The sequence below is a fragment of the Esox lucius genome, chromosome 1 (genome assembly GCF_011004845.1).
Source record: "Esox lucius isolate fEsoLuc1 chromosome 1, fEsoLuc1.pri, whole genome shotgun sequence".
In the NCBI taxonomy this organism is placed as follows: domain Eukaryota; kingdom Metazoa; phylum Chordata; class Actinopteri; order Esociformes; family Esocidae; genus Esox; species Esox lucius.
This window is the reverse complement of record NC_047569.1, coordinates 22,517,845-22,538,263: the sequence shown is the minus strand read 5'-3', so window position 1 is coordinate 22,538,263 and position 20,419 is coordinate 22,517,845. Positions and strand designations below refer to the sequence as shown.

Genomic DNA, 20,419 nt, shown 5'->3' with positions numbered 1-20,419 from the left:
TGGCTATTACAGCTGGTCCTTGTTGATGGATTTTGGGTTGTATTTGGGTTCCATTTATCTGTTTCTCTGCCATTCCATTATGCAAGCCGAGGTACTTGAGATGCCTTACACTTGTGTTTAATGAGTAAGCCTTTTGTGGTGTCGAAACTTTGTATTGGTGACCTATTGACCAGAGCCATGCTTACACAGCTGCCGCGGAGAAGTCTGTCCGTCTCTGACAGTGACACTGGTGTTACATCACTGTACCAACCACAGCATTACACTGGATTGAGACAGACACACAGGTTGGAATGGAAGACTCTGGGCCTACACTGGCATCTGGGCCCAGTTCTCATTCTAATTCACCTATTATGGAGGAGCCTAGCAGCAAGCTGTTCTGCTGCCGCTGGGTAAGACTCAGAATACCCTTGGCACACAGAGAGGAGCTCTACCAGATTCTAAGAATGACTGGACCCCTGGTAAGGACCGGTACTGCCTGCCTAGCTTGATGTGTGTTATTGGTTGAAATGTACGTAGAGAGCATCGCATTCATTCAGGTCATCACACTAAAGTACTTAGAGGATAGGGTCCCATTTGGGACACAGTAGTTGTGTGGCCCTGTATAGAATGGAATGGCTTTGTTGTCTGCCAATGTGAGATACTTGTCTTCAGGATAAACTGTTTATGGCGTGTTAATGGCTCTGTGGTTCCTTTCAGTGATTCATCAGTGCTTGTATTTACAATATATTCTCTGTTGATTGACACAGAAGTGATGCTTGAATGCAATATCATTGTTTATGCTTGTATCATCCTACCAGCTGCTGTCTCGAATTTTAAACTACCTGCTTCCGTTTGTCATCACAATGTTCTGTGGTCGCCTGGGGAATGCAGTGTTAGCTGGTTATGGCCTCGCCTGCGCAGTGAGTCAATCCTCGAATCACGGTGTACTCTGATGGGCTCGGTCAGCTTACATAAAAGAACATGGTTTCTGTGGAAAATGATGTTGTCAGGTGCTGTTGGTGTTTGATTTTCTTTTTCACCCCCCCCTCCCCAGACAATTAATATCACGACTGCGGCAACAGGAGGCGGACTTGCATTAGCATGCGACACTTTAGTGTCTCAGGTACGGAAGTCTCTGGAAACGTGCAGTGGTTGAACCACACAGCATGTATGGTCACGTTCCGTTAAAAGATATGCAAGGGGTTCGGGTTCTCTGGTTATATCATGGTGGAATATAAATAAATAAACAGACACATTTACTGTCACGATGATGGCTCATTTAATTCCTGCTCATGGTGTGTGTGTGTGTGTGTGGATGAGCAGACGTTTGGTGGTAGGAACCTGCACCGCGTTGGGGTGATCCTTCAGAGGAGTGTATTGATTCTGCTCCTCTTCTGTCTGCCCTGCTGGGCCATGCTCATTAACACCCAGACTGTCCTGCTGGCTCTGGGCCAGGAGCCTGAAGTGGCCAGGTAACTTCCCTGTCTGACTTTCACAAAAGGACACAGTGTGGGGAAGCATTATGAACTGACTGTGCAATATCTGTGATGTTTTCATGTCTGAGTCAGAGACATGCGACCTAAGCAGGAAATACTCTGGAAATTTGTCAGTCAGATATTACCATGGCCCAGAGTTTTCTCTGGTCGGGAAAGACTTGTGCTCTTGATACAAATGCTAGCTGGATAAAGATAATGCGCTTTTTTGTATGTTAATTGAGGAAAACGGAATCCCTCATCATATTAGCCGCAAAACGCCATATCAATTGTCTCTCAGCATCAAATGTGGCCCTTGGCAATTCTACATGACACTCCATTTAGCGCACAAGCCAAAGCCCCACATTTGGGCCGTCAGATTCACCTGGGCCGACAATATATAGGAGTATAGGAGTATTGTCATAATTTGGGGTGGGAACGCAGCTCAAAGCTAAATACTTCTTAGTTCATTTTATCTTAAATTTTTTGTGTTTTATAATATTAGTCTGCATGTCTCACTCATTAATGCCTAGCAGGTGAGGCAAAATTATAGAGAAAATGTTTGAAGTTTCATAATTAAAAAAAGTTGAATTGTAAGTTGAAATCTTGGTGTTCATAATCGTTATAATCTTGTTTACTCAAAAGGCTGTGGCTAACCTAAAGTATCCACCCTGTTGGGATTTTAGCACTAGCATGGAAATGTTATATAGTAAATGAATTATTATTTATACATACAGTGCCTTGCGAAAGTATTCGGCCCCCTTGAACTTTTCGACCTTTTGCCACATTTCAGGCTTCAAACATAAAGATATAAAACTGTAATTTTTTGTGAAGAATCAACAACAAGTGGGACACAATCATGAAGTGGAACGAAATGTATTGGATATTTCAAACTTTTTAACAAATAAAAAACTGAATAATTGGGCGTGCAAAATTATTCAGCCCCTTAAGTTAATACTTTGTAGCGTCACCTTTTGCTGCGATTACAACTGTAAGTCGCTTGGGGTATGTCTCTATCAGTTTTGCACATCGAGAGACTGAAATCTTTGCCCATTACTCCTTGCAAAACAGCTCAAGCTCAGTGAGGTTGGATGGAGAGCGTTTGTGAACAGCCGTTTTCAGTTCTTTCCACAGATTCTCGATTGGATTCAGGTCTGGACTTACACTTGGCCATTCTAACACCTGGATATGTTTATTTGTGAACCATTCCATTGTAGATTTTACTTTATGTTTTGGATCATTGTCTTGTTGGAAGACAAATCTCCGACCCAGTCTCAGGTCTTTTGCAGGCTCCATCAGGTTTTCTTCCAGAATGGTCCTGTATTTAGCTCCATCCATCTTCCCATCAATTTTAACCATCTTCCCTGTCCCTGCTGAAGAAAAGCAGGCCCAAACCATGATGCTGCCACCACCATGTTTGACAGTGGGGATGGTGTGTTCAGGGTTATGAGCTGTGTTGCTTGTACGCCAAACATAACAGTTTGCATTGTTGCCAAAAAGTTCGATTTTGGTTTCATCTGACCAGAGCACCTTCTTCCACATGTTTGGTGTGTCTCCCAGGTGGCTTATGGCAAACTTTAAACGACACTTTTTATGGATATCTTTAAGAAATGGCTTTCTTCTTGCCACTCTTCCATAAAGGCCAGATTTGTGCAGTATACGACTGAATGTTGTCCTATGGACAGAGTCTCCCACCTCAGCTGTAGATCTCTGCAGTTCATCCAGAGTGATCATGAGCCTCTTGGCTGCATCTCTGATCAGTCTTCTCCTTGTATGAGCTGAAAGTTTAGAGGGACGGCCGGGTCTTCGTAGATTTGCAGTGGTCTGATACCCCTTCCATTTCAATATTATCGCTTGCACAGTGCTCCTTGGGATGTTTAAGGCTTGGGAAATCTTTTTGTATCCAAATCCGGGTTTAAACTTCTCGACATCAGTATCTCGGACCTGCCTGGTGTGTTCCCTGTTCTTCATGATGCTCTCTGCGTTTTAAACGGACCTCTGAGACTATCACAGAGCAGGTGCATTTATACGGAGACTTGATCACACACAGGTGGATTCTATTTATCATCATTAGTCATTTAGGTCAACATTGGATCATTCAGAGATCATCACTGAACTTCTGGAGAGAGTTTGCTGCACTGAAAGTAAAGGGCTGAATAATTTAGCACGCCCAATTATTCAGTTTTTTATTTGTTAAAAAGGTTTGAAATATCCAATGAATTTCGTTCCACTTCATAATTGTGTCCCACTTGTTGTTGATTCTTCACAAAAAAATACAGTTTTATATCTTTATGTTTGAGGCCTGAAATGTGGCAAAAGGTCGAAAAGTTCAAGGGGGCAGAATACTTTCGCAAGGCACTGTAATATATTGTTTAAGGTTTAGACTCATATTTTTTGTTAATGTAAATTTTTTTTGCTTTTCACCCTGTTATGCTTCATTCTATCCTGTTATAATTTAACAATACAATCATACAGTATGTTACGCATATTTTAGCTTTAACTTGTAGAGATTGAATAGTTCAACTAAACATATTAAAATGTTGAACAAATTCTACTGTTGTTTCCTAAAAGAAGAAAATTACTTTAATTTCCTAGCTTTTTGTTTGAAAATAATATTAAAGGTTTTCCAAAGAGATTGTGACTAGGGAAAGCCTGAGATCTTTTTTTCTCCTTTTACCAGGGTTAGAGTTAGGTTAGGGTTAGGAAAAACTTTTATAACATTCCACATGCATTTATTAGGATTTTAGTGTCTGAGTTTGACTAATATGTTTTTCTGACAGTCAAACATGATTGTTTTCTAATAGCGTTTAAGAAAATGTACTTTTAAAACATGACATAGTTTTTTCCAAAAATCTTGATGTCCAAATGACACCACATAGGAATGACTCACTTGGCAATTGCCTTTGGAGTATGGTATTGGTATTGGTGCGTGAGGGAAATCAGAAACAAAGCCAAAACTTTAGGCTTATCAAAACCAACAGTTTGGAACATCATTAAAAATGCATCTCTGGTGAGCTCAGGAAACACAAATAGCCTGTTAGGCCACAGAAAAACTCTACAGTGGATAAATTAAAGACAATAATGAAAAAAAGTTCTGCTGACATGAAAGTAAAAAAAAAGGGTCTGATGCATCATTGTTATTTTAAAGGCTTTTCCAAAGGCTTCTAACAAAGAAAAATCCCCACAGGAGAAATGAATGGGATAGGCGAATGAATGAAAGACTGATAACAAACAGAACCCTGCTACTGCTGCACTGCTACTGCACACGTACAACTCTAGGGACATGGACCTTGAAAACAAACTCTGAGACGTTGTCTGTCCAAGTTAGCCTGAATGCCCCCACGGCTCATGGATTCATTCAGTAGAAATGTTTTCACAGTTAATTTACTTGCCCAGTCAGATGTACAGATGAGATGTAACATGTTGACAACACTGCCCGGGAAAGTGATTTTACAGCCAGACTTTTTAAATGGTCATAACTGGTATGTGTGTGTGTATATGCTATATACATGGAAATAGATGCACTGATTGTGTGAGACTTGACAGTGAATATCGTTTCTGCATTTCAGAATAGCCCAGCTGTATGTCATCAGCTATTTACCGGCTGTGCCAGTGAGTTATCAGTTTTATCATTCACCTACTTGTTTTAAGTGGCTGTAAGTGAGTTTTCCCACAGATTGGCTCTATGAATCCGTTGTTATCAGTAGAATAACAATGTACTGTTTTCTAATTTTAATACATTAGACATCTTGGACATTTCTCTATCCTTCACTCTATCTCTGTCTTCCAGGCTATGTTCCTGCATCAACTTCAGGCTTCTTATCTACAGAACCAGGTATACACTGACTGCACTGCCATGCTATGATTGTTGTTATTAGCTCCTCACACCTCACTGCATCCTAATCCAATCTTCTGTGTTGTTTCAGTCAAAGATGCAGTCAGGGACTTTTGTGATTAACAAAATAATTGTTTAAATCTCCCATTAGGGCTGGATGTGTAATGTTTTGTTTATATGTGCATAATCAGTAAGTAGAATCACAATTGTACCTCAGTAATTCCACGAAAACAATTCATTTTGATGACATGTTTTGACGACATAAACACCTACAACATGTGCCCAAAATCGATGACTGCATCTTTACAGATGGTGTTAAGAAACAGTAGCATTGCTTTCCTGTGCATTTGGCCAAGTGGGCTTTGTCTTCAAGAGAAAATTGTGATCATCACATGCTTTGTAGATCTCTTGATCCAGTGAAGCAAAGTGAATGAAAAAGTGTGATGTATTAGTATAAAATATAGTTTAATTATTTGTATTAAACAAAGGAGATAGTATTGGAAATATTGATTATATTCCATTTGTACAGATGTTTTCAGGGTAGCAATATTTTGTATTGTTTGTCAACTCTTTCACAGAACAAATTATTGTGGCTGTCAACTTCTAACTGCCTGTAAAATTTCCTTTCAACAAAAAGCATTTTGCATACATTTTACAGCTAGAAAGTTGTCGGAAAAATACGTTTAGCACGCTCTATTAAAACATTTCTTCTGCTCTATAAAATCCGCTGTCTGAGCGAGGGGGCCTGTCGAGGGCAGGAGATCTGCAGATGGGAACCGTTGTGTTTCTTTTCTCAGGGGATAATTCTGCCTCAGATGTACACGGCGGCAGCGGCAAACCTTGCCAATGTGCTGACGAACTACATCCTGCTCTACTGGATGGACCTGGGAGTTATGTAGGTGTGCTCACACAGGAGACATCCATAACCTGCCCCATCCTCAACAGGAAACATATTGGATCAGGAGACTCAGTATCACCTGGGATTTGAATTTTCCTTTGTTTGTGCGTGTGTGTTTGTTTCACAGAGGGTCTGCTGCTGCCAACGCACTTTCCCAGCTCTACATATGTTCATTCCTGTTTGCTTACATTGTTTGGAAGAAGCTACACATGAAAACGTGGGGAGGTAAGAGAAGAGCCGGGGTGACTTGACCTGATTGGGCCTGATGGGTGGGACCCTGGTTTCGGATATTGTAATTGACCTGTTTGGTTTGGGATGAAAAGGACTTTGCCTCCCTCTACAGGTTGGACCACAGAAGCACTTCAGGATTGGGGCTCCTACATGAAACTGGCAATCCCGAGTACACTGATGTTGTGTTTTGAATGGTGGATATATGAGCTGGGAGGATTCCTTGCAGGTATATTCTATAACTTCCATAAATGGTCACTTTCAAAAGCCTCTCACTTCGGTATATACCAAATAAAGGAAAGGCCTTTGTTCCTCATCATTATTTTGGCTGTTACCTTTATTCTACCCCCTTTCTCTTTCTTCCCTCTTCCTCAGGCATGCTAAGCGAAGTGGATCTGGCTGCGCAACATGTGGTTATAATGCTGGCTTTCATTAACTACATGGTACTGTACAGACGACTTTACACACTCATTCAAACACGTAGTCTTATCATGGGAACTAAACTAAACCCAGTGCCCTGCTTATCCAGTCCAAGTAGTCTGAAGACTGAATAGACTGAAGTGTAACTGATAATGTAAATCTAACTAACTTTGAGGCATGATTAGACTGATACCCTTTTCAGACATGGGGTCTGTGGTGCCTCTGGAGTGCTTTGGTTACGGCACAGTTGTGTATCTGTAAGGGCACAATCTGGCTTTTCAAATCCCGTCACCAAAACTTGTCAGGAGGTGGTTTTGAACCACCACTGTACCAGCATTTTCTACGGTTCATGATGCATCTAGTTAACATGTTGTTAACATGTTAAAGTTCCCCCTGGGGATCCAAGCAGCAGCATGTGTTCGTGTGGGGAATGCCTTAGGAGCTGGAGACAGAGCTGGGGCCATCCTCACCAGCAAGGTGTCCCTCACCCTCTCAGGTTAGTCACACACATACACCCACCTTTGTTGTATTTTTTGTAATGCGCCAAATGTTTTCAATGGGTGACAGGTCCAATTTAGCACCCGGACACTTTTACTACGAAGCCATGTTGTTGTAATACGTGCAGAATGTGGTTTGACATTGTCCTGTTGAAATAATGAAGTCCTTCCCTGAAAAAGACATAATCTGGATGGCAGCATATGTTGCTCAAAAACCTGTATATATTGTTCCGCATTAGTGGTACCGTCAGATATGTGCAAGTCACCCATGCCATGTACTCTAATGCACCCCCATACCATCGCAGATGTTGGCTTTTGAACTGTGCACTGATAATCAGCCGTACGGTCCCACTCCCCCTTAGCCCGAAGGACGCGGCATCTATGATTCCCAAAAATAATTTCACATTTTGATTTGTCAGACCACAGGACAGTTTTCCACTTTACCTCAGTCCATCTTAAATTAACTCAGACCCAGGGAAAGTGGCAGCATTTCTGGATCTTGTTTATATATGGTTTCTTCTTTGCATGATAGAAATTTAACTTGCATTTGTGGATGCAGCAACATACTGTGTTCAAAGACAATAGTTTTCAGAAGTGTTCCTGAGCCCATGCAGTGATTTCCACTACAGAATCATGTCTGTTTTTAATGCAGTGCAGCCTGAGGGCCTGAAGATCACAGCCATCCAATATTGGTTTTTGGCCTTGTCCCGTTGCATACAGAGATTTCTCCGGATTCTCTGAATCTTTTAATGATTTTATGTACCGTAGATGATGAGATCTCCAATCTCTTTGCAATTTTATGTTGATAAATCGTATTCTTAAATTGTTGCACTATTTGCCTGTGCCGTCTTTCACAGAGTGGTGAACCCCACCTATACTCACTTCTGACAGGCCCATCCTCTCTAGAATTAGTTTTTAATACCCAATCATGTTACTGACCTGTTGCCAATTGACCTAATTAGTTGTGTGATATTCCACCCATTTTTTTTGCATTACACAAAACTTCCAGTCTTTTGTTCCCTCTGTCCCAATCTTTTTAACCATGTTGCTGGCATCAAATTCAAAGTGTGCAAATATTATATTTAAGAAACAATGAAATGTCTCAGTTTCAACATTTGATATGTTGTCTTTGTACTACTGTATTTTCTATTGAATATAGGGTTAAATTATTTTCACATAATTCGTTATCATCATTCGATATCATTCAGTTTTTCTTTACATTTTACTTTTTGGAAGTGGGGTTGTACATGACAACCATATTCTAAAATGGATTAAATAGAATAGTCAGTGTTTTCCTCCTCAATATACAAATATTTATTTGAAATACATTTCTTCAAACCTGTATAACAGTTGGTTACGTCAATTTATTTGTATGAAATTTATGAATGTTGTTCTGTCTGACTCATTGGGATTTGCTCAATGTATACAGTGGGTAGAACAAGTATTTGATACACTGCCGATTTTGCAGGTTTTCCTACTTACCAAGCATGTAGAGGTCTGTAATTTCTATTGTAGGTACACTTACTGTGATAGACGGAATCAAAAACAAAAATCCTGAAAATCACATTGTATGATTTTTAAATAATTAATTAGCATTTTATTGCATGACATAAGTATTTGATCACCTACCAACCAGTAAGAATTCCGGCTCCCACAGACCTGTTAGTTTTTCTTTAAGAAGCCCTCCTGTTCTCCACTCACTAACTGTTTTAACTGCACCTGTTTGAACTCGTTACCTGTATAAAAGACACCTGTCCACACACTCAATCAAACAGACTGCAACCTCTCCACAATGGCCAAGACCAGAGAACTGTGTAAGGACATCAGGGATAAAATTGTAGACCTGCACAAGGCCGGGATGGGCTACAGGACAATAGGCAAGCAGTTTGGTGAGAAGGCAACAACTGTTGGCGCAATCATTAGAAAATGGAAGAAGTTCAAGATGACGGTCAATCTCCCTCGGTCTGGGGTCCCATGCAAGAGCTCACCTCGTGGGGCATAAATGATCATGAGGAAGGTGAGGGATCAGCCCAGAACTACACGGCAGGACCTGGTCAATGACTGAAAGAGAGCTGGGACCACAGTCTCAAAGAAAACCATTAGTAACACATTACGCTGTCATGGATTAAAATCCTGCAGCGCACACAAGGTCCCCCTGCTCAAGCCAGCGCATGTCCAGGCCCGTCTGAAGTTTGCCAATGACCATCTGGATGATCCAGAGGAGGAATGGGAGAAGGTCATGTGGTCTGATGAGACAAAAGTAGAGGTTTTTGGTCTAAACTCCACTCGCCATGTTTGGAGGAAGAAGAAGGATGAGTACCACCCCAAGAACACCATCCCAACAGTGAAGCATGGAGGTGGAAACATCGTTCTTTGGGGATGCTTTTCTGCAAAGGTGACAGAACGACTGCACCATATTGAAGGGAAGGATGGATGGGGCCATGTATCGCAAGATCTTGGCCAACAACCTCCTTCCCTCAGTAAGAGCATTGAAGATTGGTCGTGGCTGGGTCTTCCAGCATGACACTGACCTGAAACACACAGCCAGGACAACTAAGGACTGGCTCCGTAAGAAGCATCTCAAGGTCCTGGAGTGGCCTAGCCAGTCTCCAGACATGAACCCAATAGAAAATCTTTGGAGGGAGCTGAAAGTCCATATTGCCCAGTGACAGCCCCGAAACCTGAAGGATCTGGAGAAGGTCTGTATGGAGGAGTGCTGCAGTGTGTGCAAACCTGGTCAAGAACTACAGGAAACGTAGGATCTCTGTGATTGCAAACAAAGTTTTCTGTACCAAATATTAAGTTCTGCTTTTCTGATGTATCAAATACTTATGTCATGCAAATTAAAATGCAAATTAGTTACTTAAAAATCATAAAATGTGATTTTCGGGTATCTTTTTTTTAGATTCCTATAGTGTACCTATGATAAAAATTACAGACCTCTACATGCTTTGTAAGTGGGAAAACCTGCAAAATCGGCAGTGTATCAAATACTTGTTCTACCCACTGTAAATAAGGAGAGCAAATCATTCCAACTTGAACTAAACATGATAAAAATGCAGGAAATATAAGAGGAGAGTACAATAGAATGCTAAACAAGCTGCCATGGCAACCCTATGTGCCAGTTCATATGTCATCCAAATGTCCTTCTATTTACTGAGCTCCCTATTGGGTGACATGTAAGTAGTTCTATACAGGAGCCATTATTTGGCCTTAACCTTTGGAAAACTACACACCTGTCTATATCAGGACAGGTCTGTGGTTTCTGTTGACAGGATTATGTTGAGGCACACTTCCAGTGAAGTGTACCAAAACATTTCTGCAGCATTGAAGGTCCCTAATAACACAATGGCCTCCATCATTCTTAATTGGAAGAAGTTTGGAACCACCACCACTCTTCATAGAGCCTGTTCACTCGGCCAAACTGAGGGAGGTTTCTGTTAGTTTTTTTAAGCAATTAATTTAATCAATTGGAGAATTAGGCTGTAACGTAATAAAATATGGAAAGGTGTAGAGGTCTGAATACTTTCTGAATGCACTGTATATGTACTGAATGTATGCAAAATAATTGAATGTCTGTAAGTCTTTCTCTCTGGATAGGAGAATCACAAAAACGACACACCAAATGACAAGTCAAATGTTTGATGAACTGGTAGTTCTTTTGCAGTGGTATGAATTTTTCCTTCGTCCTATGCTCTAGGTGTAATGGCAGTAATTCAGGGAATTGCGCTGATGTCTACTAAAACAGTGATTGCTTTCATGTTTACTTCTGATGAGTAAGTAGAATGTACATATCATCAACATAATGGTTCAATAAAGAAACAGATCATCTCAGTAACATTTATTTTGTCCCTTTTCAGGCAGATAATAGAGCTGGTCTCACAGGTTCTCACTGTGTACAGTGTCCTTCAATTCTTTGATGGGCTAGTGGTAAGTACACTCAAAAGTTCTCAAGTGAATATACTATGGCGATCAATGCCATCTCTAGCCTTTTGGGGGCCCTAAGCAAAATTTCATTCCTGGATGGGGCTCCCTAGCAGTTGAAGGCCCCCTAGCTTTCAGGGGCCCTAAGAAACCGTTTATGCCACTTATGCCTGGAGTCTGCCAGCCAACAGTGTTGCTCTCTGCCTTTGAAAACCCACTAATATGAGAAGTGTCTGTCCCAGTTTCATCCACTAATCTGAAAAGTGTCTGTCCCAGTGTGTCATTCACTAATCTGAGAAGTGTCTGCCCCAGTTTCATCCACTAATCTGAGAAGTGTCTGCCCCAGTGTCATCCACTAATCTGAGATGTGTCTGTCCCAGTGTGTCATCCACTAATCTGAGATGTGTCTGCCCCAGTTTCATCCACTAATCTGAAAAGTGTCTGTCCCAGTGTGTCATTCACTAATCTGAGAAGTGTCTGCCCCAGTGTGTCATCCACTAATCTGAGATGTGTCTGCCCCAGTGTCATCCACTAATCTGAGATGTGTCTGTCCCAGTGTGTCATCCACTAATCTGAGATGTGTCTGTCCCAGTGTGTCATCCACGAATCTGAGAAGTGTCTGCCCCAGTGTCATCCACTAATCTGAGATGTGTCTGTCCCAGTGTGTCATCCACTAATCTGAGATGTGTCTGTCCCAGTGTGTCATCCACTAATCTGAGATGTGTCTCTCCCAGTGTCATCCAATAATCTGTAAAGTGTCTGTCCCAGTGTGTCATCCACTAATCTGAGATGTGTCTGCCCCAGTGTCATCCACGAATCTGAGAAGTGTCTCTCTCAGTGTCATCCACTAATCTGAGATGTGTCTGTCCCAGTGTGTCATCCACTAATCTGAGATGTGTCTGTCCCAGTGTGTCATCCATTAATCTGAGGTGTGTCTGTCCCAGTGTCATCCACTAATCTGAAAAGTGTCTGTCCCAGTGTGTCATCCACTAATCTGAGAAGTGTCTGTCCCAGTGTGTCATCCATTAATCTGAGATGGGTCTGTCCCAGTGTGTCATCCATTAATCTGAGGTGTGTCTGTCCCAGTGTGTCATCCACTAATCTGAGGTGTGTCTCTCTCAGTGTCATCCACTAATCTGAGATGTGTCCATCCCAGTGTGTCATCCATTAATCTGAGATGTGTCTGTTCCAGTGTGTCATCCATTAATCTGAGGTGTGTCTGTCCCAGTGTGTCATCCATTAATCTGAGATGTGTCTGTCCCAGTGTGTCATCCATTAATCTGAGGTGTGTCTGTCCCAGTGTGTCATCCATTAATCTGAGGTGTGTCTGTCCCAGTGTGTCATCCACTAATCTGAAAAGTGTCTGTCCCAGTGTGTCATCCACTAATCTGAGATGTGTCTGTCCCAGTGTGTCACCCATTAATCTGAGGTGTGTCTGTCCCAGTGTGTCATCCATTAATCTGAGATGTGTCTGTCCCAGTGTGTCATCCATTAATCTGAGGTGTGTCTGTCCCAGTGTGTCATCCACAAATCTGAAAAGTGTCTGTCCCAGTGTGTCATCCACTAATCTGAGATGTGTCTGTCCCAATGTGTCACCCATTAATCAGAGATCGGTCTGTCCCAGTGAGTCATCCATTAATCTGAGGTGTGTCTGTCCCAGTGTGTCACCCATTAATCAGAGATCGGTCTGTCCCAGTGAGTCATCCATTAATCTGAGGTGTGTCTGTCCCAGTGTGTGTCTATGGGCATCATCCTTGGGACAGGCAGACAGAAGATAGCAGCGATAGCTAATCTCATCACCTACTACTGTGTCGGCCTTCCAATGGGCACCTCATTAATGTTTGCAGCTGGCCTCAGGGTCCTGGGTAAGGACTTATTTCTGACTTCTATGAAATGCATTATACATTTCCTTTTCAAGACCAGAACTCTTCAATCATGGCCAATGCCTTGTCACATGCATGCAAGAGAAACATTTAATTAGAAATGGGGATTTGGCATTCAGTGACAATAAGAATCATGAATAGCAGGTGTTCTGGTATTGAAGCTGACAACGTGCGGTGCCCTTTTTCAAAGGCAGTCTGACGTCTCACTCCTCATCTCCCCCTACACAGGGTTCTGGCTAGGCCTGCTGATCGCTGTCAGTCTGTTGTCTATCTTCTTCATCACTGTGATATTTAGGCTCAACTGGGAGAAAATGACAGAGAAGGTACATTGTCGGTGGCTTTTAATTTGTCTGGAACATGCAGGGACTCAGAGACTGGTTTTCCAGAAATCTTTATTTCACTTCTTGTCAGTTGACATTTGATCTGTTTCTGACAGGCTGTGAAACGAGCTGGAAAGGCTAGACATATGGTGTCAATGAGAAGCATAGTTGCACCTGATCACACAGAAAACAATGAGGCGGTGAGTAGAAACATGTTGCTCAGTCACTGCTTTTATATTATTCATTCTATACTTGGAAATTGATATTGGGCCTGCTTCCCCATTTAGACACTGAACTACACCCCAGTAAATGCTGAGGACCAGTATGACCTAAGGGGAAGCAATGGGACCCCGGAGGTGCAAAGGGGCAATGGGAGTCCCACAGCGCGTCTCTCCACCGCCCAGCTGGTTCTGAGGAGAGGTATCACTGTACTGGCTGCCATTGCCATTCTGACTGTGGGGACCAGTCTCCATGTTCTCCTGCCTCTACCAATCAGCTCATGGAGCAATATGACTGCAGACTGGAGCAACATTACCTACAACACTACCTACCGCCCTGATTTGGTCCAGACAACTCTACTCCTCTAGGAGTCATACCCAGGGGACTGAGAGAAGACCCCGGTACCAAGAGAAATCATAGACTTGCTGTGCCAGGGGGATCTTTGACACGTCATTATGAATTAGCAGAATAGAATACAAAACATTTGGGAATGTACACTGGAAGTCTGCCTTTTTGTTTTGCAGTATGTCTTAACAATAATGAGATTACATTGTTTGATTGATTTGTGTCATCAGCTAAAACATTGGGTTACAAATTAATTTAGATTTAAAAAAAAAACAGAAATAACTATCCTGTGGCTCCTTATAGTGGTTTTTGGGACCACAGTTTGATCAGCTCATCTCCTGCTTCCATCATCAGTTAAGTGGTCCTCTGACCACTCTGGCTGAGCAGGTCTCTGGGGCCTGTTGGTTCTGACGTTCATTCTATCTGAACTTACTCTGTTCCTTAAATTACATTGGTGAGCAGCAGGTTGACAACGATCCCCAGGGCCAGGATGAAGAGCATGAAACACAGGGCCAAGCCCCTCCTCAACAGCAGGGCCCTTCGTGACAGGAGGACCCCCACCGTGCTGGGAGCCACCCCATCACTGGTCTCACCATCAACCTCAGCACCATCTTTAGCCTGGGCAGTTTGGTCCATGTGGCCCCCACGGGGAGGTGAATCATCTGAATGGGTATTTGGGGCCATATCTGTCACATACAAAAACATTCGTTAGACGTAGCATTCGTTTTTTCATAACCCCGATAACATAGTACATCTTTGTAAAGCCACAGAGAAGGTTATGATGAGGAGGAGGAAGGGGAGAAGGCGGAGGTGGAAGGTTAATGGAGTCATTCTTACTCATGTCTGTTGAGTTGCTTTGCACACCAGCTCTGATCTGGGCCTGCCCAAAATCCAGGTCATCCCTGTTAAGATCCTCTTCAAGGCATTCACAATAAATGCAATGGGGACTTGAGAGTGGTGCCTGTGTTTACTCACCTCTACTGTAGCTTTCTTCCAGCTCATTTTGGATAAGTAGACGATGAGGACTGAGGACTGTAGGAACGCACAGCTGAACAGACCGGTCCACAGACCTGGAGGACCACAGGACACGAGGCAACACTATTATAACACTATCTCAGACACTATTGCTTTGCATCAAGTTCTTGATGTTGCTTGCTGTTTGGGTTTTAGGCTAGGTATCTGTATGATGTGAAAGGGCTTTGTAAAACACATTAGATCATTAAGTGATTGATTGGTGCCAGTTTGTTGTTGCATTAGTCATCTTGTATTAAGCAGAAATGTTGCTAAATGATGAAACAGTCAGGTGGCCAGAAGCATTAAAGAGCATTAAATGAAAGAAAAAGGACTAAAACATCCATGAGTCAAGGTTTGGCGCACATTTATTGATGTTCTTACCCATGATTCCTAGTTTAGCAGCAAACATCAGGGGTATTCCAATAGGAAAGCCAATCCCATAGAAACCCAGGATGCTGCATATCGCCCCGACCTTCTGCTTCCCTACCCCCCTTATAATACTGCCTGAAGCTGCCTGGGGGACCAGAAGGTACAGAGCTCAGGTTGTGGTTATACTACCAACACATTAGTATTGTAAGGTGTAAATGGAGCTCTGTTTCAGTAGTGGAATTGATGACTCCTTACTGTCATTGCATCTAATATCAGGAAAGGAGAATAAAAAGCCATAACTTGAGCAACCCTTTCTCTGATCTGCCTGTTGGAATGAATTCAGGATCAGTAATGAAATTCAGATGGCAATGTAGAATGAATGTGACATCTTCTACTAGTTAATGTGTAAAGGAATATGCAAGCCAACTTCATGACAGAGTAGGTCTATATTACAGCGACTGACCCATGTCCTAGAGAAAGGTTATCAAGGTTCACTGACAGATCTAAAACACACACCATGAATGTAGTTAAACATAACAACACACAGTAACGGTGACAATGAACAGAGAAAAAGCAGGAGAGGTTAATGACCATGGAGGACAATACTCACTCATCATATGTGAAGACATAGGAGATATGGTCCTTCAGTATCCCAACAAGAACCGAAAAGCACACAGAAAGTGAACCTAGATTCAACAGACACATTGTGCTGTACAGTGGACAGGAACACTTTTCTTGAATAAAACGTTTCATAAACATGTCAACAACTACAACCTATGTCAAGTGGGAAAGGTATGGAGTTGCTGACTGCCAATTATTTCATTCGTATTCATGTTTTTTTGTAGCTTTTAATCCTGACATATATTTGAGGTGTTTGACACATACCAGCACAAAACATGGTCAGTTTGGCAGAAAGCTTGGCCTGCTCTGTCTCTCCAGCACCCAGGGCATTGCCCACTCTTACACTGCCTGCCAGACTAATACCTAGGGGGAACTGACCACACACACACAGAGACCATGAGCAATCTATGGGGCCGCACACAGAAGGCTCCAAATATTTCTGACTGGATTCAAAGTTCAATTTGATAGATGAATATTAGACCAAAAGAATATTCAAACTATATACAGTATATATATATCTATACCACGTAGCAAATGTTTGACAGTTCGTAGACGACTGATTGTGCTCCGAGCTCCACCTCACTTATCAGGCCTGCCATTGAGAAGTAGTAAGAAACACAGTCAAACTAGAAACACTGTAGCGTCATAACAGTTTCCATGATTTAGAAGAACCAAAGACAAAGGGTAAAACCTAGACCATTTCACATTAGCACATTTAAAATGAAGACCAATAATATTTACAGACATCAATGATAAAATGCATCTGTTGTGTTACCTGCCAGAAAGCTTCCAATCTCATAGGTCCACCATTCCACACACAGCATGACCATACTAGGGATGGCCAGGTAAATGTAGGTGCCCCATTCCTCCAGGCACTCCCAGGACCAGCCTGCAGGAGAATACCAAGACAAAGCCCTCATTGTTCCCTCCAAAGATGTCAATAAAGTCTCACAGTAGCTGGCTGCCCTACTGGGTTCATTCATTAGGAAGCCAAAAACATATACCTTCCTTTGTGAAATGGGCATTATTTATTTTTATGTCTTACCTCCCCATGTGGCTTTGTGTAATCCCTTCCACAGGATGTAAGCATAGAGCATGAGAGCCAGAGAAAACTGTGAGATGGTGTTGGCCCATGCAGACCCTCTGTCAATTGAATAGAGCACTACAATTCACATGTATGTCTATAGCCGTAAAACGGGTTTCCCTCAGGGTACCTGGAGACAAACCCACTACTCTAATTGCTAGTGCTGAGATAAATGGTGTCGGGCAGGGTGATACTCACATTACACCCAGGTTCAGAGCATAGAGGTAGATGTAGTTGATTAAGGCATTCAGTAAGTTAGCCACCACACCTGTGATGACCTGGGGCCATATTATTCCCTGGAAAATGTATTTCCATTTGTTTTTATGTATTTTAATTTTACCATTATTTAACCAGATAAGTAAATTCAGAATCATTTCTCATTTTCAGTGACGACCTGGCCAAAGGCATTTCACTGCAAGATGACAAAACAACATACAGCTCCGGAAAAAAGTAAGAGACCACTGCACATTTTTCTTTCCTTTCCAAAATAGTTGAAAAGGAAAGTTTTGAGTGAGGAACAGAAGCATTCAATTTGCAGTGGTCTCTTAATTTGAAACAATCTGTTCCTCACTCGAAATCTTCCTTTTTGACTTTTTTGAAAAGGAAAGAAAAAGGTGCAGTGGTCTCAAAAAAATGTCTGGAGCTTTGTAAGCAAAGAACACGACTTAGAGCAAATGGACAACACAGATTAAATGACATTAAATACAGTGAGACACACACAAGTAGCATATCCAACAGGTACACTGATCAGATAGCAGCTTGTTTTATTCATTTTTGAAGGAGTGAAGTGAACGTGTCATGCTTTAGGGGTGTTGTCAACATTTTATTTACAGCAAACTGAAACGAATGATGACAAAAAGTAGTGTAGGCTTTAGGAGAGACCCAAGTGATATATCTTTTGGAGCATATCTATGGTTCATGGGATTATCTTGAATGTTAGTTGCTTTTCTTTTTACCTGATTCCGTAGATAGCGGACTTCCAGCTGGTAAATGAATGTGGCCTGTAAAAAAAAAAAAAGACAAACAAGTAAAGTCAATTATTGACAGTGGAAATTGTGATTATATTACTCTACTGTTTCACATGTTTCAGAATTACAGTTATAAAGGGAATTAATGTTACTGGAAACTTTTTGAGTGCGTATGTAAATTAGCAGAAATTGAGAATCTCAAGGGTTTTATGTAAACTATCGATAGATAGATAGATAGATAGATAGATAGAATGTACTCACTGGGAGCGCTGGCATCAGAATCTTCACATATGTTTGAGCCAGCCTAATATGAAATAAGACAACTGAAATATTAGAATCACCCAAACCAAAAACCACATATAGAAAACAACCTTGTCGTGAATTACAGAAAAACAAAGAACATTCAGAGATTCCATTGTGACGCATTCATCTGCTTGATCTTGGTCTGACCTGGCGACTGACCTGGCGACTGACCTGGCGTCTGACCTGGCAACTGACCTAGCGTCTGACCTGGCGACTGACCTGGCGAGCTCTGGGCTCTGTCTGACAGCCAGAAGGAGGGGTTCTGTGTTGATGAGGATAGCCCAGCATGGGAAACAGGCTAGAAGTTGAATGAGGAGAGCTCTCTGTAGAATGACCCCAACTTTCAGGAGGTTGCGGCTTCCAAACGTCTGCAAGGAGGAACAAGGATGTTTCTTTTCAAGTGACGGGGCAGGATAATGTAACAAGTACTCTGTATGTTGATACTGCACGTAATGTCCTGGACCAAAGTTTAGATAACGGTCCTTTTTGGAGCATCTTGGAGACATTGCTGTGTGATTAGGTTTCAAACCTACCTGAGATATAAGTGTGTCACATGCTGATGATAACCCGGATCCAATGGAGACACCAGTGATGTTAGTCACCTGGAAGACCACAACAGACGCCAGGAGAATTTCTAGAACATTTTAGTTAATTACTTTCAACTGTACTCATAGGTACCTGTGCATTTATGCCATAATGTTGGCTATGAAAGAAAGTGGGATGAGGGCACCAGAAATGTACACAGGCGCTAATATAAACACAGTTGTTGTGGGGTCATATTTAAAAAAAGAATAAATAAATATAAATAAGTACATAAATACTTACAGCTACAGCGAGTGCCACAGCAGCCAGTTCTGTCTTCCCCAAATGGCCACAGAAAACTGTACTGATAAAACTCAGTAGAAAGACCATGATCTGAGCCATAATCTTGATAGGATAAAAGTGTTTGTTTGATAATGAGCTACACCACATCTTGATACAGATCTACATACTACCAGAAATATCAATGCATTAAAAAAGAAACAAAAAAGTTGTATACATGCATCACATTCACAGTTTCAGTTTATTCAAAGTGGCCAGACAATGAATAAATCAATTTAAGAAATACATTGTGACCCAGACTGCCATAGCCTATATACAGTTGGTGTGCCAGCTGTATTTTAGTGAATATATTTTAAGGTTTCTAATCACTGACACTGTTGTAAAATTCTGATAAAAAAATACATATCTTACCACAGGTGCAGCCATTGTTGATAATTGAACTATTTCTTTTTTGAAGTCAACAGGAATCAACCGGTGAATATGCATTAAACAGTTCCCACATATTGTCGATGAACATGAATAACTTTCATTCTCATTTGTCCTTCTCTCCACAGTTCCATTAGTGGCCATTTCTAAACACATTTCATCAAAATTGTCTGTCTGTTTAGGTAAGAACAAGTCAAAATATGACTTCTAATGACACCCGCTGTCTCAAGACGCAACTGTACACCAGTAATCTTAACTACCATGGTTATAATTGTTAATTTATTACTGGACAAAGTTCAAAAAGTTTGTCAATTTTGCCAGTGCACCAGGTGGTGGAGCTATTTCCTTGGGAATTTGCATACATGTGGTCAAGAGGTCTTACCTCCATCTCTGGTGCGCACAGTACTTTTGGAATATATTGTATGTACCTGACTTCCTGTGTACGGATGAACAGATGGTCTTTTGTTATCTAAACATAACAAGCATACAGTACAGTATGACCCCTTCACTTTCTCTACATTTTTTGAGTTATAGATTTAATTAATAATTGATTAAATATATATTTTGGGGAATTCATCTATAGACAATAACCAAAAATAAAGCAAGATGTCTCTAGAACTTAACTGGAATCGACATGTGGTACATTTTATTGATTGGACATGATTTAGAAATGCACACATATAGCGTTTCACACCCCACAGTGCATGGCAGAGAGAAAAAAAAAAGATTAAGCTCAAGGAAACTCTGAGACCTCCACTAATACGATACAATCCCTCTAGTGAAGCATGGTGG

The 20,419-nt window shown here is 41.6% G+C and overlaps 2 protein-coding genes across 3 annotated transcripts; one reads left to right on the top strand and one right to left on the bottom strand.

Annotated features, from left to right (window-relative positions):
- Positions 1-224: 224 nt before the first annotated feature.
- slc47a4 (solute carrier family 47 member 4) lies at positions 225-14,972 on the top strand. The gene is made up of 17 exons (XM_010892257.2): positions 225-458; positions 798-899; positions 1,034-1,102; positions 1,303-1,451; positions 5,021-5,063; positions 5,242-5,286; positions 6,084-6,181; positions 6,312-6,409; positions 6,528-6,641; positions 6,788-6,855; positions 7,220-7,328; positions 11,030-11,105; positions 11,190-11,259; positions 12,986-13,118; positions 13,365-13,459; positions 13,573-13,656; positions 13,744-14,972. The coding sequence occupies exons 1-17, from the start codon at positions 291-293 to the stop codon at positions 14,041-14,043; spliced, it is 1,821 nt and encodes a 606-aa protein (XP_010890559.1). The 5' UTR covers positions 225-290; the 3' UTR covers positions 14,044-14,972.
- slc47a3 (solute carrier family 47 member 3) lies at positions 14,457-19,866 on the bottom strand. 2 transcript variants are annotated; one of them, XM_010892387.3, is made up of 17 exons: positions 19,613-19,866; positions 19,205-19,306; positions 18,913-18,981; positions 18,599-18,747; positions 18,338-18,380; positions 18,065-18,109; positions 17,307-17,404; positions 17,070-17,167; positions 16,800-16,913; positions 16,549-16,616; positions 16,289-16,397; positions 16,014-16,089; positions 15,659-15,728; positions 15,416-15,548; positions 14,996-15,090; positions 14,858-14,900; positions 14,457-14,706 (listed from the first exon to the last, which is right to left on the bottom strand). In XM_010892387.3, the coding sequence occupies exons 1-17, from the start codon at positions 19,781-19,783 to the stop codon at positions 14,462-14,464; spliced, it is 1,728 nt and encodes a 575-aa protein (XP_010890689.1). In that variant the 5' UTR covers positions 19,784-19,866; the 3' UTR covers positions 14,457-14,461. The 2 variants fall into 2 exon arrangements, with proteins under 2 accessions (XP_010890689.1, XP_034147767.1); XM_034291876.1 differs by lacking the exons at positions 16,289-16,397; positions 16,549-16,616.
- Between the last annotated feature and the right edge of the window lie 553 nt (positions 19,867-20,419).

Excerpts from the sequence above, each read along its gene's own strand:
- slc47a4 (XM_010892257.2), top strand. The coding sequence starts at position 291 with ATGGAAGACTCTGGGCCTACACTGGCATCTGGGCCCAGTTCTCATTCT. Across the intron at positions 900-1,033 it reads GTTATGGCCTCGCCTGCGCA|ACAATTAATATCACGACTGC; the intron begins GTGAGTCAATCC and ends CCCCCTCCCCAG. Across the intron at positions 7,329-11,029 it reads GGTGTCCCTCACCCTCTCAG|GTGTAATGGCAGTAATTCAG; the intron begins GTTAGTCACACA and ends CCTATGCTCTAG.
- slc47a3 (XM_010892387.3), bottom strand. The coding sequence starts at position 19,783 with ATGTGTTTAGAAATGGCCACTAATGGAACTGTGGAGAGAAGGACAAAT. Across the intron at positions 18,110-18,337 it reads TTCTGATGCCAGCGCTCCCA|GCCACATTCATTTACCAGCT; the intron begins GTGAGTACATTC and ends TTTTTTTTACAG. Across the intron at positions 16,617-16,799 it reads GATTGGAAGCTTTCTGGCAG|GCCTGATAAGTGAGGTGGAG; the intron begins GTAACACAACAG and ends TCTCAATGGCAG.